The 26,842-nt window shown below is 43.8% G+C and overlaps 1 protein-coding gene and 1 pseudogene across 1 annotated transcript; one reads left to right on the forward strand and one right to left on the reverse strand.

Moving 5' to 3' along the window:
• Positions 1 to 1,343: 1,343 nt before the first annotated feature.
• On the reverse strand, positions 1,344 to 1,443 carry LOC139177433 (U6 spliceosomal RNA; annotated as a pseudogene).
• Positions 1,444 to 7,089: 5,646 nt separating this feature from the next.
• ZNF175 (zinc finger protein 175) lies at positions 7,090 to 18,165 on the forward strand. The gene is made up of 5 exons (XM_019978739.2): positions 7,090 to 7,235; positions 8,995 to 9,256; positions 10,651 to 10,777; positions 11,168 to 11,263; positions 15,419 to 18,165. The coding sequence occupies exons 1-5, from the start codon at positions 7,228 to 7,230 to the stop codon at positions 17,230 to 17,232; spliced, it is 2,307 nt and encodes a 768-aa protein (XP_019834298.2). The 5' UTR covers positions 7,090 to 7,227; the 3' UTR covers positions 17,233 to 18,165.
• The last annotated feature ends 8,677 nt before the right edge of the window (positions 18,166 to 26,842 follow it).

The raw sequence follows: 26,842 nt of genomic DNA on the forward strand, positions 1-26,842 counted from the left end.
TAGATCATGGCATCCATTCCCATCACTTCATGGCAAATAGGAAAAAAATGGGAACAATGAGAAACTTTATTTTCTTGGGCTCCAGAATCACTGTAGATGGGGACTGCAGCCATGAAATTAAAAGACACTTTCTCTTTGGAAGAAAAGCTCTGACAAAACTAGACAGTGTATTAAAAAGCAAAGTCATTACTTTGCCAACAAAGGTCTGTATAGTCAAAGCTGGTCTTTCCAGTAGTAAAGAATGCCTAAGAATTGGTGCTTTTGAACTGTGGTGTTGGAGAAGACTCTTGAGAGTCCTTTGGACTGCAAGGAGATCAATCAGTCAACCCTAAAGGAAGTCAGTCCTGAATATTCATTAGAAGGACTGATGCTGAAGCTGAAGCTGAAGCTCCAATACTATGGCCACCTGATGTGAAGAGCCAACTTATTGGAAAAGACCCTGATGCTGGGAAAAGCTGAGGGCGGGAGGAGAAGGGGGCAACAGAGGATGAGATGGTTGGATGGCATCATCAGCTCAATGAGTTTGCAAAAACTCCAGGAGACAGTGAAGGACAGGGAAGCCTGGTGTGCTGCAGTCCAAGGGATTGCAAAGTTTTACATGAATTAACAACTGAACAATAACAACAAAGGGGAAAATATAGGTATTTGGGAAAACGCCAGCAACTCCAGTTGGGCAGAATTTTCAGGTGATTTTTCCATCACCAGAAGCAATAGTGGCCATAAAGTCACAATGAGGCAGATTTCAGGAAATGCAGAGTGGGTCAGAGTGAGGATCTGAAGCAAAGAATCGGAAATGACTCTCCTCATTTATAATAACATGAAGCATTTCAGGGTCATGGGAAGGATAGGAGTTAGAAAAGAACTGCAAGGAGCAGGAATAACATCAGAATAACTCAGGTCTACAAACTGATGATTGCACAGGAAATACATTTCAGACTAAGGGGGGATGGGGATGCTTGGGAAGTGAAACAAGAATGAAAGATCTGGGATGAAACCCAAGACTGGTAATGAGGCAGGAGATAAACAGACCCCAGGATGAGCAGCTGGAGTTTGTCTCCTGTGAATAGATACTCCAAAACCACAGCACGTCTTCTCTCTTGGGAGAAGCTCAGAGGTGGGGTGCAGTCACTGCCAGAGAGGTTGCACAATGCAAAGAGAGGGGAAGAAAGAAATACCCTGGATTTTACATTTTCTTCCTTGATGTATTTTTTAAAGAGAAAACAGGATGGTTTAATTTGTAGAGCCTAGTTATTTGTTCTTGATTACAGCATTCAACATGTAAATTCAAGTCACCTCTTGGTACAGAAAGGGCCCTCTTCTACTTTCTTGGGACAGTTAATCCAAAATATACGGAACGTTTCATGAGTTTGCGTGTCATTCTTGCACGGGGCCATGCTAATCTTCTCTATCATTCTGATTTTAATATCTGAGCCGCTGAATCTCGAGCACTTCTTCCTTGATTTTATTAAAAAATTTTTTTTTAATTATTTTTTTAATTTAATATATTGTATTGGTTTTGCCATATATCAAAATGAATCTGCCACAGGTATACAGGTGTTCCCCATCCTGAACCCTCCTCCCTCCTCCCTCCCCCCTCCCCATACCATCCCTCTGGGTCCTCCCAGTGCACCAGCCCCAAGCATCCAGTATCGTGCATCGAACCTGGACTGGCAACTCGTTTCATATATGATATTATACATGTTTCAATGCCATTCTCCCAAATCATTCCACCCTCTCCCTCTCCCACAAAGTCCAAAAGACTGTTCTATACATCAGTGTCTCTTTTGCTGTCTTGTATACAGGGTTATTGTTACCATCTTTCTAAATTCCATATATATGCGTTAGTATACTGTATTGGTGTTTTTCTTTCTGGCTTACTTCACTCTGTATAATAGGCTCCAATTTCATCCACCTCATTAGAACTGATTCAAATGTATTCTTTTTAATGGCTGAGTAATACTCCATTGTGTATATGTACCACAGCTTTCTTATCCATTCATCTGCTGATGGACATCTAGGTTGCTTCCATGTCCTGGCTATTATAAACAGTGCTGCGATGAACATTGGGGTACACGTCTCTTTCAATTCTGGTTTCCTCAGTGTGTATGCCCAGCAGTGGGATTGCTGGGTCATAAGGCAGTTCTATTTCCAGTTTTTTAAGGAATCTCCACACTGTTCTCCATAGTGGCTGTACTAGTTTGCATTCCCACCAACAGTATAAGAGGGTTCCCTTTTCTCCACATCCTCTCCAGCATTTATTGCTTGTAGTCTTTTGGATCGCAGCCATTCTGACTGGCGTGAAATGATACCTCATAGTGTTTTGATTTGCATTTCTCTGATAATGAATGATGTTGAGCATCTTTTCATGTTTGTTAGCCATCTGTATGTCTTCTTTGGAGAAATGTCTATTTAGTTCTTTGGCCCATTTTTTGATTGGGTCATTTATTTTTCTGGAATTGAGCTGCAGGAGTTGCTTGTCTATTTTTGAGATTAGTTGTTTGTCAGTTGCTTCATTTGCTATTATTTTCTCCCATTCTGAAGGCCGTCTTTTCACCTTGCTTATAATTTCCTTTGTTGTGCAGAAACTTTTAAGTTTAATTAGGTCCCATTTGTTTATTTTTGCTTTTATTTCCAATTTTCTGGGAGGTGGGTCATAGAGGATCCTGCTGTGATGTATGTCAGAGAGTGTTTTGCCTATGTTCTCCTCTAGGAGTTTTATAGTTTCTGGTCTTACGTTTAGATCTTTAATCCATTTTGAGTTTATTTTTGTGTATGGTGTTAGAAAGTGTTCTAGTTTCATTCTTTTTTACAAGTGGTTGGCCAGTTTTCCCAGCACCACTTGTTAAAGAGATTGTCTTTAATCCATTGTATATTCTTGCCTCCTTTGTCAAAGATAAGGTGTCCATATGTGCGTGGATTTATCTCTGGGCTTTCTATTTTGTTCCATTTTCTTGATTTTAATCTCCAGCATTTGACTAACGGAACCTAGTGGGAGGCTAGCTAATAAAGATATCTGGAAAATGTAGCCTGCAGGGGTAAATCCCATTAGGTCAGAGCAGTGTAGGGGAGGGACCAGGACACCAGGCAAGGACTGATCTGTACATCCACCCATCCTCTCCCATGGGGCCAGTTCAGGAGACCAGACATGAAACTGGACAGAGGTTATTTCTGGCTGAGAAAAGTCAGCAAGTATGACCTGATGCACAGACGTGAGCTGTAGTGAGGGAAGTGCCTAGGAGACAGAGACTCTGTCCATCTGAGCTTCCGTGTTCTGCCTCTCACCATGGCCAGAAGAGAGACAGTGTTTCAGTCCACAAACCCAACCATGCAACTCTTGGTGTTCAGTCACTCAGTCAGTCCAACTCTTTGCGACCCCATGGACTGTAGCATGCTAGGCTTCCCTGTCCTTTACTATCTCCTGGAGTTTTTGCAAACTCATGTCTATTGAGTTGGTGATGCCATCCAACCATCTCATCCTCTGTTGTCCCCTTCTCCTCCTGCCTTCAGTCGTTCCCAGGTCTTTTCCAATGAGTCAGCTCTTCACATCAGGTGGCCAAAGTATTGGAGCTTCAGCTTCAGCATCAGTCCTTCCAATGAATGTTTAGGGTTGATTTCCTTTAGGATTGACTGGTTTGATCTTCTTGCTGTTCAAGGAACTCTCAAGAGTCTTCTCCAACACCACAGTTCTAAAGTCTCAATTCTTCAGCACTCAGCCTTCTTTATGGTCCAACGCTCATATCTGTACATGACTACTGGAAAAACCATAGCTTTGACTACAGCGCCTCCAGGACCCTCCAATTTTGTGGGGAATTGTAAGAGGAAGTTATGGGCTAAGACTACAGAGAATTCACCCTGGGGAAGACAGACAAGGCCAGCCTCCCTTGGGATTTGGGGGCTTAGGTGTAGATCATCTGAGGAAGAGCTTGCTCACCTAGATTCAGATGATCCACAGGTGAGTATGAAGCTGGCCCCAAGAGGATCCCTTTAAGCAGAGTCAAACCCAGGGGCTATAAAACACCTTGCTCTACAGATATAATAATCATCTAAGCAAGAAGAGAGAATGAAATTGAAGAAACAACTGTGTTGAGAAGTGGCCTTGGATTTTCAAGGCACAGACAATAATCCTAAAAGGCAAAAGGAAAGGAGTGGGCATGGATGTGTGGGGGGCAGAGGCGAAGAGAGGAAACCTTGGCAAGATTACATGTAAATATAAATCCAATATAAACATAAATGTAATTGTGTTTGTGTGCATATGTGTATACATTATAATACATACATCATCAATCTAAATAAACCTAGGAAGCAATGAGCAGGCAGAAAGCACTTATTTGGGATCAAAGACTTGCAATTTGGGGCACACAAATTCAGGGAGCAACGAAACTGTGTCCCACATGGGAGTAAAAGTCAGGGGGTTTTAAAAGCAAAGAAGGGAGATTTGCATTACAAAGAATTTTCACTGGAGTTGGAGGCAGGATCTAGTGTTGGCTGAACATGCTTGACTGCTAAGGCTATAACTAGAGGGTGGAAAAAGTTCGTTGTTGTGACAAGTCACAGGTGTTCTTGCAGAGTTCTTGAAATATCTGTGGTTGGCCCAGTTGAAAAGTTCAAGATTCCACCTGGTGGCGATGTGTGTAAGGTCCACCCCCTTAATGGCCTCCTAGCTCCATTAAGGAAAAAAAAATACCCTTGACGTAAGTGACTCCATTTTATGTCACATTTCACAACATCATATATATTCTCAGAGTTGGAAATGCCAGAGTGATAAGCAAATAGTTAAAAGCTTTAAAGCTTTCAAGACATAAGTTCACAAATTTATTTATACATTTAAATTTATTTTTTATATTTATATAGTTCAACTATATAAAACAAAAAACATTTACCTTGGATAGGTAAATGAAATCAGAAGACAAGAATAAGCCAGGAGAATATATTTACCTTGGATAGCAAATCCAAGGTAAATGAAATCAGAAGACAAGGACAAGCCAGGAAAATATAGTCATAATCCTATTATAGACTAATGATTGTAGTTCCTATATAAAAGAATTATCCAAATTTTTAAGAAAGAAATATACACTAATAATCATGAGACAGATATGAACAGCCATTGAATGGCAGAACAGCAGAAAAGATTGTTGTTGCTCAGTCATGTCCGAGTCTTTGTGATCCCATGAACTACAGCACGCCAGGCTTTTCTGTCCTTCACTATCTCCCAAAGTTTACTCATACTCATGTCCATTGAGTCGGTGATGCCATCCAACTATCTGATTCTCTGTCATCCCCTTCTCCTCCCACCCTCAATCTTTCCCAGCATCAGGGTCTTTCCAATGAATAGGCTCTTCACATCAGGTGGTCAAAGTATTGGAACTTCAGCATCACCATCAGTCCTAATGAATATTCAGGGTTGGCAGAACAGATTAGAATGGAAAGTAGTAATCATTATGAAACCTACTTAAAAATACTTTACTTTCATGTCTATAATGAGAAATTCTAGTTAAAACTATAATGGGTACATTTTTCATTGGTAAGATAGAAAGATCCAAATCAGTGCTAATGTACACTGCTGTTGAGGTTGGAGAGAAGCAGAGATGAGTCGCATTATAGGGGATGGTGATGCAAATTGGTACAACCTCCTGGAGAGTCATTTGGCCATACTGTATTCTATCAACACTGGTAATGTGTGTGCCCTCTGACTGAGGAATTCAAATTCACACAGACATTTTAGCAGACAGGCATACCTGGGGATAGTTCAAGTTCATAATAAAGCAAATACCTTAATAAAGTGAGGCAAACAATATATTTTTTTAAATTTTCTGGTACATAAAAGTTATGATTACACTATATTTTTACATCACACGGTGCAGTGCATAGCAATATGTCTCTAAAAAAAAAAAAAAATGTACAGGGCTTCCCTGGTGGCTTGGTGGTAAAGAATCCTCCTGCCAATGCAGAAAACACGGGTTCTTATCCCTAGTTCAGGAAGATCCCACATGTCACAGAGCAACTAAGCCTGAGCACAACTACTATGACTGTGCTCTAGAGCCCGGCAGCTGCAATTACTAAGCCCATGTGCCACTACTTAAGTCCACACACCAAGAGCCCGTGCTCCGCAAGAAGAGAAGCCATTGCAATGAGAGAAGTGCAAACACCACATGAGAGAGCAGCCCTTGCTCACCTCAACACCTCAAGGGCTTTTGCTGCAGTCCTTGCAGCAACAAAGACCCAGTAGTGCCAAAAATAAATGAAAATAAATATTTTTTAATGTACAAAGCTTAATTCAAAAATACTTTTTTGCTAAAGTAGGCTAACTATCACTTGAGCCTTCGGAGATTTGTAATCTTTTTAATAGTAACATCAAAGATCACTATCACAGATCACCATAAAAATATAATAAAAAAATGGAAATACTTCAAGAAATACCAAAATGTGACTCAGAGACATGAAGTGAGCAAATGCTGTTGGCAAAACGGCACTAACAGACTTGCTCTACACTGGGCTGCCCCAAACCTTCAACTTGTTTTTTAAAAAAAAGCGGGGGGGGGGGGGGGGGCAATATCTGTGAAGCACAATGAAGAACAGTAAAATGAGAAATGCCTTAGCCCTCTCAAAAATCACCTCATTAACGTCACACGATTCTTTAAAGGCTCTCATTACTAAGGAAATCACGAAGCTTTTAGGAATTCTCTGCCAAGTTCTGCACCTTTGGGCTCCCGACAGATCTCTGACCATCTGGGCAGCCTTGACAGGGAAGAGGCCAGATAGTGAGAAAGGGGCTTTTAATCAGTGTGAAAAGTACAGAGAAAGGATATTTTTCAGAATATGCAATGCTATTTCTCTCCTAGAACTATATCTACACACATCTTTAATTGGTCCCTCGCCAATGGGAAACACCACCAAGACTTCAATTCTATGAAGATTGCCTAGTGCGTTCCCTGGCTGTACGGAATGGAGAGTCTTTGAAAATGGCGTCCTCCCTAATATAATCCTTATGGGCGGGGCCATCTTGTTCTCCCGATACCGTCCCTGAAGGAAAATGAACCGCGGAACAGACCAACGGACTTGATACGCCATGATAACTATTGGCAGACCGTGGCTTCCAAGGTGCTAGTGAGCATGAGCAACGTTCAAACACAGCCTCCCAAATCCTGACAGGGATTCGAATCGGAAGTGGCCCAGAGCGGCCATTTCGCTTCTGTTGTCAACTCTTCTAACCTGTGAATCGCCTGTGGGATGCTGAGGTGATTTGGAACATTAGCAATGGGGAATCTGCGGGGTCGATGAGGGGGGTAATCCGCTTGGTGTGAGTGATGTTGGGAATTGGGGGCCGAGTGATGGGGGTCTGTGGAATGAGTGATGTCGAGTCTGCGGAGTGAGTGGTGGGGTTCTTAGTGATGGGAGCTATAGAGTAAGTGGGGTTTTCTAATTTAAGTTTACTGCTTGGCTCGTTGATTTTCACTCTTTCTTGCCTTATTTCTGTATGTATATAAGTATTTTTGTAACTTGAATTCCAAGTGTACTTTAATTCAGAGTTTATATGTTGGCCCATGAAATTTATTTATATGATAGTGAACATGGGTCTTTAAGAAGGCCTTGGTATGGTACTGGGAACCACCTGGGGAAGTGGTCCACTGCTTGGGGGACTGTAGGAGGCAATGACTGACTGGGAGCAGGAGCTTTGAGGGTCACATTGTAACACACTCAAGGGAGACAGTGATTGAGGGAGGATCAGTGAAATCAGTAAAGTGTTTGGGGTGCTAAGGGCAGCATTTGGGAACCAGTTGATGGGAGACCTAGTGGGCCAGTGATGGAGGTTTGTGAAGCTGATTGATTTGCTTTCTGGGCAGTGAGTGTTGTCCTTTGGAAATGAATGAGTGGGTCAGTGTTGGTCTCAACTTGGGTCTCTGTGGACATGGTTAAGGATAAGTGACTGGGTGTTGAGCAAATCAATGATAGTTTCTTCTTGGGGTGCATTATTTGGAACCCTATATTGGGGGTTATCTAATGGTGATTGGGAGTCCTAGTACATGTCTGCAGGTTTTCCAAATGAAGCTGGGATTCCATACATTGAATTTGAATTTTGTCAGAAAAGGTTGAGCTGTCTGTATTATGGATGGGCACTGAAATGTCCAGAACCTTAGTTCCAGACATGGGCTACTTGAAGCCTAAGCTTTCTGAAGCCAACAGGAAATGTAAACAGTGTTTCTGGAAATTGACTATGTAGACCACATGGGATAGTGGCAACTGGGACGTGTCAGAATTCCCTTTGGAGACTGAGTGACCTTAAGGCAAATTAGGTAACAGCAGTCAGCTTCAGGTTTCCTCATCCACGAAATGGGTACGAAAGTGAAAGTGAAAGTTGCTCAGTTCGACTCTTTGCCACCCCATGAATTATACAGTCCATGGAATTCTCTAGGCCAGAATACTGGAATGAGTAGCCTTTCCCTTCTCCAGGGGATCTTCCAACCCAGGAATCGAACCGGGGTCTCCTGCATTGCAGGTGGATTCTTTACCAACTGAGCTATCAGGGAAGCCCTCAAATGGGTATAATGATGATATTTAGCTGACAGGGTGGTGTGAGAATTACTCAAGGTATCTGATACCTGACTCAGCAACTTGCTGATTTTTATTCAGCATGTAATAAAATAATTTTTATTTTATTTTTTATTGTTTATCATGTGCCTGGCAGGTTCTGAGGACTTGACAAACCTCAACTCATGGAAGTTTCTCATTGCCTATTATAAATACCTTCCTCTTCATTTTGGAAACTGCCACTAAAATAATCTCTCTCTCTTCTCATAGTTAAAAGGTGTGTCAGAGCTGCAGTTAAACCTTCATGAACTTTAATCCAAATCTTTTCCATCTTATTTTTTACCCCAATAGATTCCTGAGTTTTGTTTACCCTCATGTTGTGAACACAGTGACTTTCACCTAATGGCCCTCAAAAATTCCTCTGGCGTGGATATTAGATGAGTAATGATGCGTTTACTGCCTTTCCAGGATTTCCAGTGTCCCTCCAGAGCCCCTGGGTCAGGCCACATCACGGAGACTGCAGGATCTCCCTACACAGCTCAGGTCGACTCTTCCTAGCAGCTCTGATTGGAGCCTTCTGATGCCCACCCAGCTGCAGGCTCCTGGAAAGAGTGGAGTTGTCAGCAAGAGAGACCAAGAATTGAAGCCCAGAAGGGACATGCTTGCTGACATGAATTTGCCCCAGAGGCCCCAGGTCTTGGGTTTAGAGGAGCAGGATGTATCGTGTGAGGTAAGCGGGAGCCACCCCCACCCCAGGGGTAGTTCTACGGAACTTGAGGGCAGACAAAGGAAGCAGCAGACTCTGGACTCCTTGTGTCAAGACAATGTGGATTCTCCGGCAGAGAGCAGAGCACTGATAGCTAATGTTTCCTCATCCACAGGCACTGTGTCTTATAGAGGAAACTGAACTGACCGATGCAGGAGGATGTGTAGGAGAAGAGGGTTGGTCCTGGGGCAAAGGAAGAAGAAACCATAGCTCCAGCCACAGGCCAGGAAATACTCACTCCTTCCTGCTCAGCACAGGCATCCTTCACCCATATGTTCATCCTCCATCCACTGCTGGGTCTTTGCATTGTTTCAGCTGATCCCCACCTGACTCCTCCTCACTGGAGATTGGCTGGTTTCTCCTCTGTCCTCAGAATTTACAGTCACAGAGCAAGAACTAGCTTTTAAGGACCGTGTGGTTTTTCCTCTTTTAAAAGATGAATAAAAGTGCTCAGGAATAATGTAGACATTGATATTTGATATTTTGGAGTGAGGAAGCAGGGTTCTTGGTTATACTCAAGATTTCCTGAAATTCCAAGTTGTTCTATGTATTTCATGACCTTTCGTGTGTTTTTAAAATAACAATGACCCACTCTAAGGACCTCATTGCTATTGCTAAGTCACTTCAGTCGTGTCCGACTCTGTGCGACCCCATAGACAGTAGCCCACCAGGCTTCCCTGTCCATGGGATTCTCCAGGCAAGAACACTGGAGTGGGTTGCCATTTCCTTCTCCAATGCATGAAAGTGAAAAGTGAAAGTGAAGTCACTCAGTCGTGTCCGACCCTCAGCGACCCCATGGACTGCAGCCCACCAGGCTCCTCCATCCATGGGATTTTCCAGGCAAGAGTACTGGAGTGGGGTGCCATTGCCTTCTCCGAAGGACCTCATTAAATCCTGTGTATCTCCAAATACAGACACATTTTGAGGTTCTGGGGGTTAGGACTTCAGCATATGAATGAGTGGGGGGGGTGGGGGTGGGGGCACAATTCAGCCCATAATAGTGGCAAACACTGCCTTGTAGAAAAATGTATTTCATTTTGTGTTGGAGTTGGCTGAATTTTAAGAGCACTTCTTGTTCAGCTAAGGTGTTAAGATGCATGATATTGGGTTGGCCAAAAAGTTTGTTAAGGAACATATAGAAACCACAAACTTTTTGGCCAACCTAATCCTTATTAGCTTTGTTCTTATTTTAATATTAAAAATATTGTTTTCTTGCCCTGATTCTGATTTCATACAATATGAAACAGGTAGTTAGTGGGAAGCCATATATATCATGGTGAAGTCATTAAGAACACACCCCTGTATGTAAGTTCACCAATGATGACTAATTCTCATTGAGCTGGGGTATGTTGTTATAGGGGTTAGTGTCTTTTGAGGATGTGACCATGGACTTCAGCAGGGAGGAGTGGCAGCAACTGGACCCTGCCCAGAGACACCTGTATCAGGATGTGATGCTGGAGATCTACAGCCACTTTTTCTCTGTGGGTGAGCACAGCTGACCTGGGACTCTTGGACGGGCCTCCGAGATGTCCCTCCTTCTTGTGGCATGCAGTGGGACATCTGAAGAATGTAATCAGTTTGTCCTGGGCTTGTCCCAAATTGTTCATTCCTCTTGGTCATCTTTGAATGTTACTTTGTTCCTAATGAAAGATGTGTCAATGAAAGAAAGCTTCATTGAATGACCTCTGAAGCCCAATGTATGTCTTGCACGCTAAGTCACTTCAGTTGTGTCCGACTCTTTTTGACCCCATGAACTATAGCCAATCAGGCTCCTTTGTACATGGGATTCTCCAGGCAGAATACTAGAGTGGGTTCCCATGCCCTTCTCTGAAGCCCAATACCACATCCTAATGCAATATCCTTTCTTATTCACAGGGTATCACATTCCCAACCCAGAGATCATTTTCAGGATTGAAGAAGGAAAGGAACCATGGGTGAGGAAGACTGAACTCCCATGTCAGAGGTATCATGGTGAGTGACTGTCAAGTCGTGTAGATCCATGAGGGGCCATATTCAACCTACCACACTTATCCATTCCCCAATGGTGGACACACGTTATCTCCTACTCCTTAAAACTAATGCTGCTATACATTATTTTGTAATGTATGTCATTAAGGCTAATGCTGCCATACATTATTTTGTAAATGTTCTATAGGGGCCAACATAAGAATTAATCAGAGGTGAATAGTCAAGGGGGATTGCCTGATCACTGGATATGACTACACTTAATCCAGCTAAGTTAATCATTTTTACATCTTGCTTCCCAACATATATAATATTTATCAAATTTCTCATTTATGGCCCATGTTATGATAGAGCTGTTTTCATTTTTCTGGGAACAGAGCATCTCATCATATCTGTTATCTGATTGGATTTTCCATCTGTATGTTGCTTTTGTCGTCTCATTTTATCCCTTTGTGGAATTTCCTGAAGGCCTTTTTTTTAATTTGTCCTCTGAACTCATTTTTTTTCTGCACTGAATCCTTCTTTATTCCTAATTGTGGTGCCTCCAACTTGGGCCCCTGTACTTCCCTCTGGCTATCCCTTCATAGAGGAATTACTTTAAAGGACCCTTCTATTCTCAACACTTAAGGCCTAATTTTTTTTTTTTTCCTGATGATCCTTTATCAGTGCCTCCAGTCCCCATGCCTAAACCATGTTCTCTTATTTAGCTTTATGGTGGACAGTTCCTGTGGGGTGTCTCATTTCCTTTAAGGAAATCAGAAATTGGAATCATTATGCACATCAGAAATTCTTCTCACTTTATACGTTTTGTCCAGAAGATTCTTCTGTTTCTTGGCTCTCCCATCTTAGTCTTCTAACTTGTTATGTTAGAAATTCTACTATATATATATATATTTTAAAAGCACAATTTAGTTGACTCTTTTTCTTAATTCCAGGGGTATCACCATAAACCACGTATTTTCTCATGCTTGGGTTATTTTGTTCCTAATGGGATTTGTGGATTCCCAGTCATCATGAGTTCAGTCAAGATGACATTGATAGATTACCCCAAAGATTGATTTATTTCTTTTTCTCAGATTTTAATGCTATCAGTTCAGTTCAGTCACTCAGTTGTGTCTGACTCTCTGCGACTACATGAATCGCAGCACACCAGGCCTCCCTGTCCATCACCAACTCCCGGAGTTCACTCAGACTCACGTCCATCGAGTTAGTGATGCCATCCAGCCATCTCATCCTCTGTCATCCTCTTCTCCTCCTGCCCCCAATCCCTCCCAGCATCAGAGTCTTTTCCAATGAGTCAACTCTTCGCATGAGGTGGCCAAAGTACTGGAGTTTCAGCTTTAGCATCATTCCTTCCAAAGAAATCCCAGGGCTGATCTCCTTCAGAATGGATTGGTTGGATCTCCTTGCAGTCCAAGGGACTCTCAAGAGTCTTCTCCAACACCACAGTTCAAAAGCATCAAGTCTTCGGTGCTCAGCTTTCTTCTTCTGGAGAAGGCAATGGCACCCCACTCCAGTACTCTTGCCTGGAAAATCCCATGGACGGCGGAGCTGGTAGGCTGCAGTCCATGGGGTTGCTGGGCCCGGAAGGAGGCCATCTGTGGGGTCACACAGAGTCGGACACGACTGAAGCGACTTAGCAGCAGCAGCAGCAGCAGCAGCAGCAGCAGCAGCAGCAGCTTTCTTCACAGTCCAACTCTCACATCCATACATGACCACTGGAAAAACCATAGTTTTGACTAGATGGACCTTTGTTGGCAAAGTAATGTCTCTGCTTTTCAATATGCTATCTAGGTTAGTCATAACTTTCCTTCCAAGGAGTAAGTGTCTTTTAATTTCATGGCTGCAGTCACCATCTGCAGGGATTTTGGAGCCCAAAAGAATAAAGTCTGACACTGTTTTCACTGTTTCCCCATCTATTTCCCATGAAGTGATGGGACCAGATGCCATGATCTTCGTTTTCTGAATGTTGAGTTTTAAGCCAACTTTTTCACTTTCCTCTTTCACCTTCATCAAGAGGCTTTTTAGTTCCTCTTCACTTTCTGCCATAAGGGTGGTGTCATCTGCATATCTGAGGTTATTGATATTTCTCCCAGCAATCTTGATTCCAGCTTGTGCTTCTTCCAGCCCAGCATTTCTCATGATGTACTCTGCATACAAGTTAATGCTATATATATATACACACACACATACACATACATACCTACTAAAAATGGTAAAAATAAAGCGCATTCTCATTTTTTAAAAAAAGTGATAGATGACTGAGGTTTGGGAACAGGACAAGGGTCTGGGATAGTTTATCCAAGTGATTGAAAGAGAAAAGAAAACAAGACGTGACGGTCTTAACCATACTCAGTATTTAAATCTCTGATAGGATAAAGTAATAGTAAAATTCAGCCACCTTTTTAAAAAGAATCTGTTATGTCTTATGTTCTTACTAGTAAACTGGATGATCAGTGACTCCTGTTCTTAACCAAAAAATGGTATATTGAGTAGCATAAAGCTGAAAGTTATAACAAAGAGACCAAGGTCCAGTAGAATAATTTCCAGAATAATTCTCCTCCTATAAAACACTTCTAAAAGTCAGTTCAGCAGGAAGCCTTATGTTTTGTATTCATTCAGGTGTTGAAATTTTTCTCTTGTCATTGCAGTACCATCTTTTATGATGCTGTCAATCTTTGGGAATGAGTGCATTGCAACCAAAGCCAGGTTCTATTAGGCAGAAAAGGGATGGAGGGTACTGAGAAACTGTGATGTGTTTCTCTAGCTAGAAGTGGTGCATAATGTTGTATGCCCATTTCGTCAGCAAAAACAGTCTCACTGTCACATATCACTGCAAAGGAAATTGTGAGTCATTATGTGGCTTGGCTGCCATGTGCCTGGCCATAGTTAACCTCTGTGGAAGAGGGTGAGACAGCCTCTAGGGGACAGCCTGTTTGTCCAGTCTTCCAGTTTACCCTTCTTGGGATATGTACTAAGTTCAGGGAAACAAACTTTAGTTTCATAGAATTGAGAGTTTGAGTATAGGTATTCTTTCACTGCTTGGCTATGTCAGGATTGATGCTTTAATAGTCTATCAGAGGATATCTAGGGCTGAATGATTTTTGTATTGTTTCTAACAAGTAGGAGGAAGCTGGGAGATTAATCACAATGTAGATCTTTAATGAAAACCTATACAGATGGTCCCTGACTTGTGATGGTTCAATTTACAATTTTTCAACTTTACAATGTTGTGAAAGTCATACACATTTAGTACAAACTATACTTTGAATTGTAAATTTTGATCTTTTCCCAGGCTAGTGATATATAGTACTATACTCTCATGATGCCAGGCTCCCAGTCAGCCACATGATCATAAGGGGAATCAACCAATACACTTACTACCCTTCTGTACCCAGATAACCACTCTTTTTTTCACTTTCAGTACAGAATTCGATAAATTGCATGAGATATTCAACACTTTATTATAAAATAGGTCTTTTGTTAGCTGCTTTGGCCCAACCTTAGGCTAACATAAGTCTTCTAAGCACATTTAAAGTAGGCTGGGTTAAGCTTTGTTTAGTAGGTTAGGTGTATTCAACTCATTTCTGATTTATGATATTTTAAACTTATCATGGACATATCAGGACATAACCTCATTGTAAGTTGAGAAAACTCTGCACTCTGAACCCCTCCTTCAAGCTTTGGCTGTGCACAGATGCTGCCCTATGACACTCTTGTCTCTTTTATCCTGTAGTCATTGCACTAGGTCTGGGTATCTAGATCACCTGCATGAGTGGGGTCAGGTTGCCTTTGTTAAAGTCTTAACTTTCCCCACGGCTGGGCAAAGTGATTTTGGTTAATTATTTAACCATTGTACTTCCTTTGTTTCATGTGGAAAACCAGGATAATAAATAGTTACTTCCTGGGATTGTTGTGGGGATTGAATGAATTTATGTGTGCATCACATAGAACATTGCCTAGCAAATGCTAAGTGCTATACAGCTAAGTGGCTGACATATAGTAAGGGCTGTGTGACTTCTCTCTTGATCACCATCAGCATGACCATTGGTATATGACTCAGCAGTTTCTCCATGCACAATCTCAGTCAGCTCCATGTGACTTCTCCTCTATCCTTTGCTAATTGTTCACTGTATCTATTTCATCTTGTTCTCCTTCTAGAAGGGGAGTTTGGGCTTGAAACCCCACAACGGGAAATTTCTGAAGAAGCTTCATTTCACAATGAGATGATGGGTGGAGTCACAAGAGATGGTTCATGGTGTTCCATTTTAGAAGAACTGTGGAAACAAGCTGACCAAACAGAGAGGGATCCTAAAAATCAAAATAAACCTTCACATCAGGGGGCTTTCTTCAATAAGAAAACACTGAACACAGAGAGGGACTGTGACTACAAGTACCCTGGAACAGTCATTCAGGCAAAGCCCCACCTTGTTTCTTCACAAAAGGGACCTCATAAACGTTGCTCAGTTGCAAAAAGGTTGAAGCCTAACCTAGAAGCAACTCATCAAAATCAAAGCAGTATCACAAAACACCTTGATGATATGGTTGGATCTGGTCAGCCAGTTATCCATAGCTCTTCCAGTGCCAGCTGCAAGAATACTCACACAGGAGAGAACTTCCATGAAGGTAATACATGTACAAAAGCCTTCAGCCAGAAACAGTTACTCACACAGCATCAAGTTCATGCTCAGGAAAAACCAGATAAGTGTACTGAATGTGGGAGGGACTTGACCCACAAGTCACACCTCCTTGAGCAACAGAGATTCCATAGTGTAGAAAACCTCCAGGAATGTGGTAAATGTGGGAAAGCCTTCACCTCACAACCAAAACTCGGGGTCTGTGTGACAGATCATACAGGTAACATACCGTATATATGTAAGGAATGTGGAAAAGTCTTCATTCAGAGGCCAGAATTGGTTACACACCAGAAAACTCATACTAGAAAGAAGCCCCATAAATGCCATGAATGTGGAAAAACTTTCTTCCAGATGTTATCTCTCTTCAGACATCAGAGAACTCATACAAGAGAAAGACTCTATGAATGCGGTGAATGTGGGAAAGGCTTCTCCCAGAATTCAACTCTCAGTATACATCAGAAAATCCACACTGGCGAGCGACAGTATGTATGCAGTGAATGTGGGAAGGCCTTCACCCAGAAGTCAACACTCAGCTTGCACCAGAGAATCCATTCAGGGGAGAAGTCTTATGTGTGTATTGAATGCGGCCAGGCCTTTATCCAGAAGGCGCACCTGATTGTACATCAGAGAAGTCACACTGGAGAGAAGCCTTATCAGTGTCACAGCTGTGGGAAATCCTTCATTTCCAAGTCACAACTTGATATACATCATCGAATCCACACTGGGGAGAAACCTTATGAATGCAGTGACTGTGGGAAGACCTTTACCCAAAAGTCACACCTCAACATACACCAGAAAATTCACACTGGAGAAAGACACTACGTGTGCAGTGAATGCGGGAAGGCCTTCAACCAGAAGTCAATCCTCAGCATGCATCAGCGAATTCACACCGGAGAGAAGCCTTACAAATGCAGTGACTGTGGGAAGGCCTTTACTTCCAAGTCACAGTTCAGAGAGCATCAGCGGATCCATACGGGAGAGAAACCCTACGTATGTGCTGCATGTGGGAAGGCTTTCAATGGTAGATCAAATTTCCATAAACATCAGATGACTCACAATAGAGAGAGAACCTTTGCCTGTTACAAGTGTGGGAACACCTTCGTTGAGAAATCAGAGTTAATCACACATCAGAGAACACATATTGGAGAGAAACCTTATGAATGCTGTGACTGCGGGAAATCCTTCAGTAGGAAACCACAACTCAAAGTGCATCAACGAATTCACACAGGAGAGAGACCTTATGTGTGTTCCAAGTGTGGGAAGAGCTTCAACAACAGGTCAAATTTTAATAAACACCAGACAACTCACACCAGAGATAAATCTTATAAAAGCAGTTAATCTGTGCAAGGCTTTACCCAGAAGTCAATTCCTAGTATGCATAAACATCATAAACATCAATGAAACTAACTGAATTTCTTGAAGAAAAAACATGAGGCAGATATAATCATATATTATAGAATTCATGCTTCAGAAAAGCTCTAGGGAGGCACTGCATGTCTCCAAGTTACACATATTTTATGTGAGGGAAATAACTCAGGAAAGAACTTTTAAGGATGAGTGGAAATATCTATATTTGTACTAGCTTCATTAAAAGTTACAAAATTCATTTGAGGAAGAAACCCTAATACATTGAGAAGAGAGTTTCTATAGAGTAAGACAGATGGTTACCAGATTATAGGAAAATTTGTGGGAATATAATGATAACCCTGTTTAATGTGGAATATCATTATTTTTAGGCTGCCAGCAAACTAAATGATGACTTGGCAATATTAAGTATGTGTGTGTGTATCTGTATACTTATGTATGTATGCATATTTATATCTGCAGGTCAGTGTGTATACACACACACACACACATACTCAATTCTGTAGTTTTTGCTACAGAATTCACTGTGTAACCAGAGGTGTTGATTATATATTTTTAAAAAGAACCTAACAATTGTTTTATCATATTTACTCCCTATTGAATTTACATCCTGAGGTTGCACAATTATTATTAATTTCTTTATGTACACAGACAGATGAATGTACTGTTTTTGGTAAATGCATAAATGTGATTCTGATATTCCTAGTGTAGTTTTTCTCTTCTTTCATGATTAGTTCAGCTCTACTCTCCCCTTTCCACCTCCACCATCTATGGTGAACCTTTTAGTATGGAGTCTTTTATATGTTTATACAGGCTACTAATCACCTATGTCAGGAGTCAGCAAACTGTCCATCAGCCAAATCTGGTTGGCCACACATTTTTTAAATAAAGTTTTACTGGAACACAGCCATGTTCATTTTTTTGTGTGATGTCTGTGGTTGCTTTTGTGCTCCAGTGGCAGAGCTGAGTAGTTGTGGCAAAGGCCGTATGGCCTGCAAACTGAAAGTATTTACCCTCCAGCTCAGAGAGAAGTCTGCCAACACTTGTTATTCCCACACACTCATTACTATGCTCATAAGCATACACCTATATAGGTACTCTTCCCTCTTTGTTTTGTAAACATCAAATCATATCACATACCTTGTGCAGTTGTTCTTTTCAGTCTACAACACAGCTGTTCAGTGACTGCATCAGTATTCTATCAGTATGAGGACATGCTGTAATTTTTTCACCTACCCTCATTTTTTTTTTTTGCCATATCCAGGAAATTAGTTCCCTGACCAGGGATCAAACCTGTATCCTCTGCATTGGGAATTCAGAGTCTTAACTGCTGGACTGCCAGGGAAGTCTCCATGTATTTTATTTTTCTTTCCCACTCCCCTCCTTTTTTTTTTTTGCTATAAGAAAGAAGTAGAACAGCATAGTTTGTAAGTAGACAGGCCCAGGAGCCAGGTTCCTGTGCATCAGTGCCTGCTCAGTCATGTCTGCCTCTTTGCAACCCCATGGACTGTAGCCCATCAGGCTCTTCTGTCCATGGGATTTCTCAAGCAAGAATACTGCAGTGGGTTGCCATTTCCTCCCCCAGGAGATCTTCCTGACCCAGAGGTCAAACCTGCACCTCCTGTGTCTCCTGCATTGGTAGGTGGATTCTTTTTATTTTTAATTGAAAGAGAATTGCTTTGTGATATTGTGTTGTATTCTGCCATACATCAACATGAATCAGCTATAGGTATACATATGTCCACTCCCTCTTAAATCTCTCTCCCACCTCTCACCCCATCCTACTGCTCTAGGTTGTCACAGAGCACAGGTTTGAGCTTCCTGAGTCATACAGCAAATTCCCACTGGCTATCTATTTTACATATGGTAATGTATATGTTTCCACACTGCTCTCTCCATTTGTCCCACCCACTTCTTCCCCCATTGTGTCCACAAGTCTGTTTATGTCTGCAACTTCATTGCTGCCCTGCAAATGGGTTCATCTACCAACTTTCTAGATTCCATATATATGCAGTAATGTACGAAGTTTGTTTTTCTCTTACTTCACTCTGTGTAATAGGCTCTAGGTTCACCCACCTCATTAGAATGGACTCAAATACATTCCTTTTTATGGATGAATAATATTCCACTGTATATATGAACCACAGCTTTTTTAATCCATTCATCTGTCGACAGACATCTAGGTCGCTCCCATGTCCTAGCTATTGTAAACAGTGCTGCAGTGAACATTGGGATACATGTATCTTTTTCAATTATGGTTTTCTCAGCATATATGCCCACTAGTGGAATTGTTGGGTTATGTGGTAGTTTTATTCCTGGTTTTTTGTATTTTTTTAAGGAATCTCCATACTGTCTTCCATAATGGCTGTATCAATTTACATTCTGGCAGGTGGATTCTTTACCACTGAGCCACCGGGAAGCCCTTGGGTTCCTTACTTGATTCTATATCAATCAAGCAAGATATTTATCTGCCCCTGGTCTTCAAAAGAAGATGACAGTAGTGCTACCCACAAGTCCTTGTGAGAAATAAACAGGTGAATAAGCATTAAGCACTTTAACTGTGTGGAAAGAACCAGAGCATGGTCAATTTGAGTGGGGCCCTGTGTGACCAAATGAATGGCAATCAAAGGATGGGGATTAGGGATGGCAGAGAGAAGCCAGTAAAATAAAGCCTCCTTTAACAAGAAACTAGGTGGGATGGTTGAGGGGATTCTTTCCAGGCTCCAGATACCCCTCAGCCTGGGGGCTTCTGGAACTAAGGGGCCGATGTCCATGGTGAGGTTGGTGTAGAGGGGCCACAGCTTCTTGGAGAGCAGCCTGTATCCTGGCGAGTTGGCAGCATCGTGCCGCCACTTCCGGTGGATCTGGGCCAGAAGGCCAGGACTGGAGGGACTGAGGGGGCAGCCGTGCGAGCTGAGGGCTTGGGAACAGGCCCAGGACTGGCCACCCCTGCCCCACACCCTGACTCACCTCTGGGAGCTCTGCTTGCAGCTGGGGTCCTGCCCCTCCTCCAGAATGTGGTAACAGCCAAAGAGCAGATGAAGCCATAAGAGGACCATCCCGCTGAGTTGCAGCCTTACCGGGGAGAGGACGTGAGGCCAGATGCCTGTCTCCTTTGATAGGGTCCCCATCCACACCCGGCCCCTCAGGCCAGAGTAGCTTGTATCTCCCGCAATCCAACACAGTTCACATTCTCACTCAGTCTTGGGCACCCCGTGGCCCCCGCACCACAGAGGGGCCTGCTGCCCTGAGCGAGGCTCCCCACAGCAGCGCCCCCTACCTGGCAGTGATGTCACTGTCTTCCTGATTCCCGCCCTAGCTGGTGTTGGGGAAGCCACTGATCCTCAGGTAGTGAATGGGGTGCAGGGCAAACACCCCTCCATGGTAGCCTCGGTAGGGCAGCCTACAGAGGCAGGGAGAGTTGGAAGCACAGGGCATTTCAGGCAATGGGCCCTGGCCCTTTGCTAGCCAGGAGCACAGGGTTTATTTCTGGGTTATCCATTCCCCACTCTCTCCCTTGGTAACCTCTCCCTGACCCCTAGGATGTCCCTGTGCCTGATCCTGGGGCAGCCCTGCCCCTTGAGATGACCCCTCATGTAACCCTGGAAATCCCCTCCCTGAATCATCTGACAGGCCCATCTTGTGACCCCATCAATGGTCCCTCCTGTTATAAGTTCTCCTCTGACCTCTGTTACAACTTCTCTGCCTACCACTTTATTAAATGCATCCTGACCCCCCCAATGATAACTAATCCCACTGTCATTTGATACCCACACCCAGGAGGAAGCTTCTCCCCATCTATAAGGCCTTTCCCCAGGCCTCTTCATCCTCTCCATCATCAGCCCCAGGGATCACGGCCTGGACTGTACAGATGGGCAGGGCCTGGCCAAGAGTCCCCCAACAGGAGGTCCCCTCCCTCCACCTACATGTCGTTGAACTTGTTGATGGCCATGGAACAGGGGCAGGGAAGATGTTGCAGATGAAGAGGTTGTGGTCATCCTCTGGGAGCAGGTTCACATTGTGGAAAAAGACACGGTCCCAGTCCTCCTCCTGCATGGCCTCCCAGAACCCCACGTTGCACAGGCTGCCCCAGTTGAAGGTGGTGGTGTTCACCTGGGGTGGATGGAGATACTCACCACAGGTAGTGGTATCCCTGCCACTTGCCAGGCCCATCCTCTCTCACCTTTCCAAGTGCCATTCTCCTGCCTGGAACCCCTTCTTATTCCCAGACTTGTCCAGGAAGGCTCAAAGGTTACCCCGCCCCCCCCAGGAAACTTTCCTTGGATCCCCACCCCCATCCTTGGCAGACTCAGCATCTTCAGTTTCTCAGCTCTCCCTTCTTGGCCATTTTCAGAGTTCTCAAGGATCATCACCTTCAAGGGGTCGTCTGAGGGAGGCAGAGGTCAGGAGAGACTGGGGACCGTCTGTGTTTCTCTTCCTGCTCCTGCCAGACAAAGACTAGGTCTGATGCTCAGGATAAGATCTGCCATTCCTCCTTGTCCTCCTCTATCATCATCTTCATCACCATCTTAACCATAACCATCATCACTTATCATTACCATGATATTCATCATCACCATCACCACCATTATCACTATCTTCATCATCTTCAACATCATTAGCAGTCCCCTAACCTCCATCATAACTATTACATCATCATCATGACCATCAGCACCACCACCACCACCACCACCACCACCACCAGCATCATCACTGTCACTTATTAAGCATCTAGTATGTGCCAGGCACTGGCCTCATTGCTTTACACTCATTATCTCATGAACCTTGGACTCATGAATGAGAAAACAGTAGCACAGAGCGCAGATTCCCCAAATTTATACATAGTCATACTGAAGAACAGTGTGTTGAATGAATGGATATATGGATGGAGAGATGAAGACTGGTCCCAACCTCACGCCACACAAGCAGTAATGGGCAAGGCCAAGATTCAAACAGGCATCTAACAGACCTCAGACCCAGCGCTTTACTTTACCCCTTGGGTTGCTGCCCAATCCAACAAGCTTTGGTCTCAGAGACCCAGACTCAGTGGGATGAGCCCTTCCCTTAATCAGCTACTCAAACAGAGCCCAGACTAAGCCAGTCTAGACCAAACACATAGCCCTTGGTTCTGGTCTTCCCCAGTCCAAGTTCTTCTTGACTCATCAATCCTACCCTCTGGATACTCTCTGGCCCAGACACTCTCAGCTCAGACACTGACGACTCCAGCCCCGACTCTTCAAGGCCAGGCTCAGACCCCTCTGCCCTCTTGCTCCTGTGCCTCCTCATTCCTGCTGCACCTGCTTCACCACGTAAATGGCACAGTGCAGTCGCTGGCACTGTAGGAAGGAGTGCACGTGGGACAGCAGCTGGGCCTGCCCATAGTAGGGCACCACTACTGCCACGTGGGGTCGCGCCCAGCAGGGACCTATCCCAGAAACCCCCACTACTCAGGTGTACCGGGTTAAATCATGTCTCCCCACAAATTCACTCCCACCTGGAACTTCAGTACATGATCCTGTTTGGAAAGAGGGGTTTTGCAGATGTCACTGGTTAAAATGCGGGAAGGTGAGGCTGCAGCAGTGGTGGTTCTGGTAGAGGAATGCCCCCACCAGCAGCAACTGCGCCCCCAGAAGTAACAGCAGCATCCCCCTCTGCTGTACCATTCTGGGGAAGAAAACAAAAGGTCATTCCTCCCGTCTTGTAAACCCTTTACTTCAGCCCCAGGGGGCTCCAGCCCTGTCTCCTGCTCCCATCTTTCCCCACCTGGCTCTGCACACTGCACAGAGGGAGAACGAGAGAAAGACTTGCTGAAGCCACTCAAGGTCACACCACCTGCTCTGAGGACCTGCCATGCACCCACCTCCAGCCTCATCACTCCTACCTCCTGGGCACACTGGACGCTGGCTTGGTGCTCCTCTGGCTAAGTGATTAATCTCTCTTGGGCTCGACATCCTTATCTGTAAAAAGGGGCTTACAGCTTGTTGTTCGAGGACCTGCAATGTGCATAAATCAAGGGGTTGGACTGGACTCAGCATTTTCCCAGGACAGAGCCAGGTTCTCTCACATTTCCAGCATCCTGAAAGGAAGGGACCTACTCCACTCCTGCTCATCCTGGGTGAGCCCTCTCCCCTTTGCCACCACAGGCACCAAGCAGCCCCTCGTGGCTTCCGTAGCCCCTGTTATCTCCCTCACCCATCATCTGATCATCATGGATTGTGACTGTCCGTGTCAGCCGCCATCAGACGAGGGGCTTGCTAAGAGCAGGGTCCAGGACTGACTCAGTTCTAGGTGCCCAGCATTTCCACACACAGGAGGCCCCAAGAAGCGAATGAATGAGTGAATCAATGAATGAGATGCTATTCTCCACCTGGTAAACTCCTGCTCATCTTTCATGTGCTCCGCATCCAGGGACTCTTCTCTAAGTCCCTCACTCCTGTCTACTCTTGTCAGGACCCTCCCAGTCCCTGGCATCTCTGCTGCCACAGCTCTGGTCAGCAGACCCGGACTGATCCAAATCCACTCTCTCCCCGTCACCAGCCTGGGAACCCTGGGAGGGTGGCCCTGGGCATGACTCATCTTTGGGCCTCAGCATCATCCATCGTCCTGGTCACTAAGTGGGCGAGTATATTTTTAGATGAACTAGAAAATGATCTCAGTACAGAGGCATGCTCCAGACCAAATCTCAAAGGCGGGGCAAGACAGAATGTGATCAGGGATAGAAAATCCTTCAACTTTGGAGCGTTAAGGAAACAAGAATCCAATTTCTGTAGCAAAGTGGGTCAGGTATTTCTTGCAGCCTTTCAGCTGGAAAGGCAGCTTTTAAAGGAGCATTGTGGACTTGCCTGGTGGTACAGTGGGCAAGAATCCTCCTGCCAATGCAGGGAGAGGAACAGGTTTGATCTCTGCTCTGGGGAGATCCCACATGCTACAGAGGAATTAAAGCCCATGCACCAAAACTACTGAGCCTGTGCTCCACCCTAGAGCCACAAATACGAAGCCTGTGCTCCACAAGAGAGGCCACTGCAATGAGAAGCCCCAGCATGACAACCAGAGAGCAGCACCCGCTCACTGCAACCAGAAAAAAGCCCGCTTGCAGCAACCGAAGACCCATTGCAGCCAAAAATAAATAAAGAAGCACTGTTTCAGAGAATACCACCCAGGCTTTGAGTGGCACAGGTAGATTTAGACACCCCTCTTTTAAGCAAAATGAGAATAAGACCCCACAGTTATGGTGGAAATACATCCCATTCACACACAGAAGAGATTCAACAGTCAAGAAGTGTGTTAGTTACTTAGTCGTGTCTGACTCTTTGGGACCCCATGAACCGTAGCCCCCCAGGCTCCTCTGTCCATGGGATTCTCCAGGCAAGGATACTGGAGTGGGTTGCCATGCCCTTCTCCATCAACAGGCAAGAAACACTGCGGGAACTTCAGCTGGATTTGGTGCTGTCCTTTGGGGACCAAGACCAGTCTTTGAAATACCCTGGTAGAGTTGGCCCAGCAGCAATTTATGGATGCGTTTGCTGGGATGAAAACAGCAGGGCTTGTCATAATCCCTATCTCCCGGATGGGAATGCTGTGGGTGTGGACCACGCCTGAGTCATGTCACAGGGGCTGGTGTCCAGCTGCTCTGTGAACAGGAGGTGCCAACAAAGCCTTGATGGTGTTATTTCCTGTTCTAAGGCAGGGAGTCGGTGAGCTTGGAGGAGTGGAGTCTCAGGTGAGGTGTGTCCTCTCAGGAGCATGATACTTCATGCAGGAGTCGGAGGCATAGGTGGTTTCCGGGGAGTCACCAACAGATCAAGTGTGTTAGTTACACATCACATTGGTTACAGAGTGCAGATGCCCAGACTCACGTTCCCATCCTCCTTGTGCTGGGATGGGAAAGGCAGCTGTTATTCAAATGATTTGTCTTTAGAAAAATCTGGTAAAAATGACCCTTCAGATTCCACAGGATACATGGGAGGCATGTATTTTAGAGCCTGAGAGTCTTATAGATCTCAAGCGATTGTTTTCTTACTCCTGTTTTACAATTAATCTCTATTGTACCCACAGCGTTTGTGATTTAGTGCCACACACTACTACTGCATTTGGGGTCCGTGAAGGCCAAAGTTTAACTATAAACAATTTTTCAAAAGAATTTGGCAGTATTATCATGAATATAAGTATGGAAGCATAAAGGTGTGTTGTTGTTCCTTCTGCAGAAGATATCAAACTTTGACCTTGGACTTCTGGCCTCCAGCATTATGAAAAAATAAATTTCTGTTGTTTCATCTAAAAAAAGAAAAAGTGCATCTCCATTTCATTACTGATGAAAAGATAAATTTTATGTTTTGTTTCTCAAAGTCATGTAAGATTTCATGAAAAAATTCTGTCTTAAACTAGCAGCAATGCTCATCCATGTTACCCGCTTCAAATTAAGAAAGTAAACAACCATGTTTCACAAGTGACATGGTACAGCTTGCACTAATAATTATGTATTTTCATAGCCAACAGGGAATGTGTGGAAAGCAGACCATTGAGAAACTCCCCTTTGCAAAGAAAATCTCACATTAGAAATATTAGTGTGTCTTAAGGATGAAAACCATGTTTCCACCCAGGGGTTGAATCTTCAACCCCTGCAGTGGAAGTTCAGAGACCTACCACTGGACCTCCAGGAAATTCCCAGAATATCTTTCTGGCTACATTTGTTAGGCTCAGAAGTCCATGCCCAAAATCAGATCGTGCTTTTTGTTCTAAGGCCATCCCTAAACTTCCTGACTTCCAAGGAGGTAAGAAATGTCTTTGAGGATACAGAAGCTGTTTTAACAAGGCAGAAGTCTTCCAAGTGGGACATGTACACAAAACTCCCTGTGCGGTAAGGTGTTCTATTCTACTCATCTTGGTGAAGGCGAAGCTTGGCTCATGTTGGGATGTTCTGTTTTCAGAACAACCAAAAGCATTTCAATTTAGTGAAGCTAATTAAAAGAAAATTAACTGGAATGTTTCCAGGGACAAAATTATCAAGTTACACTGAATATAATATCCAGGTAACTGGTTAGAATTGGTGCACATTCTTCATTAAGATAATTAAAACTTATCTGAGTGATGTAATGAAATAATTATTCCATGAACAGCCTACCCTCATGTCACCTTATAAGACGTACGGTTTCTACCAGTAAATAACATAAATGTCTTCATGTTGAAATACTTCAGGTGTCGACTTAAAATGAGTGAGGTAGTGGTACAAAGCTTTTCAATATATAATATAAATATATAATATAATATATGCCTATACCTAAAGGGCCTCCTGATGAAAGTTAAAGAGGAGAGTGAAAAAGTTGGCTTAAAGCTCAACATTCAGAAAACTTAAGATCATGGCATCCAGTCCCATTACTTCATGGCAAATAGATGGGGAAACTGTGGAAACAGTGGCTGACTTTATTTTTGGGGGCTCCAAAATCACTGCAGATGGTAATTGCAGCCATGAAATTAAAAGATGCTTACTCTTTGGAAGGAAAGTTATGACCAACCTAGACAGCATATTGAAAAGCAGAGACATTACTTTGTCAACAAAGGTCTGTCTAGTCAAGGCTATGGTTTT

Source organism: Bos indicus, chromosome 18 (assembly GCF_029378745.1).
Source record: "Bos indicus isolate NIAB-ARS_2022 breed Sahiwal x Tharparkar chromosome 18, NIAB-ARS_B.indTharparkar_mat_pri_1.0, whole genome shotgun sequence".
In the NCBI taxonomy this organism is placed as follows: Eukaryota; Metazoa; Chordata; class Mammalia; order Artiodactyla; family Bovidae; genus Bos; species Bos indicus.

What these genes read in the sequence shown, in the direction of transcription:
- ZNF175 (XM_019978739.2), top strand. An exon ending in AGCAGGATGTATCGTGTGAG is followed by an intron (nt 9,257 to 10,650) that starts GTAAGCGGGAGC and finishes ATGTTGTTATAG; the next exon opens with GGGTTAGTGTCTTTTGAGGA. An exon ending in CCCATGTCAGAGGTATCATG is followed by an intron (nt 11,264 to 15,418) that starts GTGAGTGACTGT and finishes TTCTCCTTCTAG; the next exon opens with AAGGGGAGTTTGGGCTTGAA.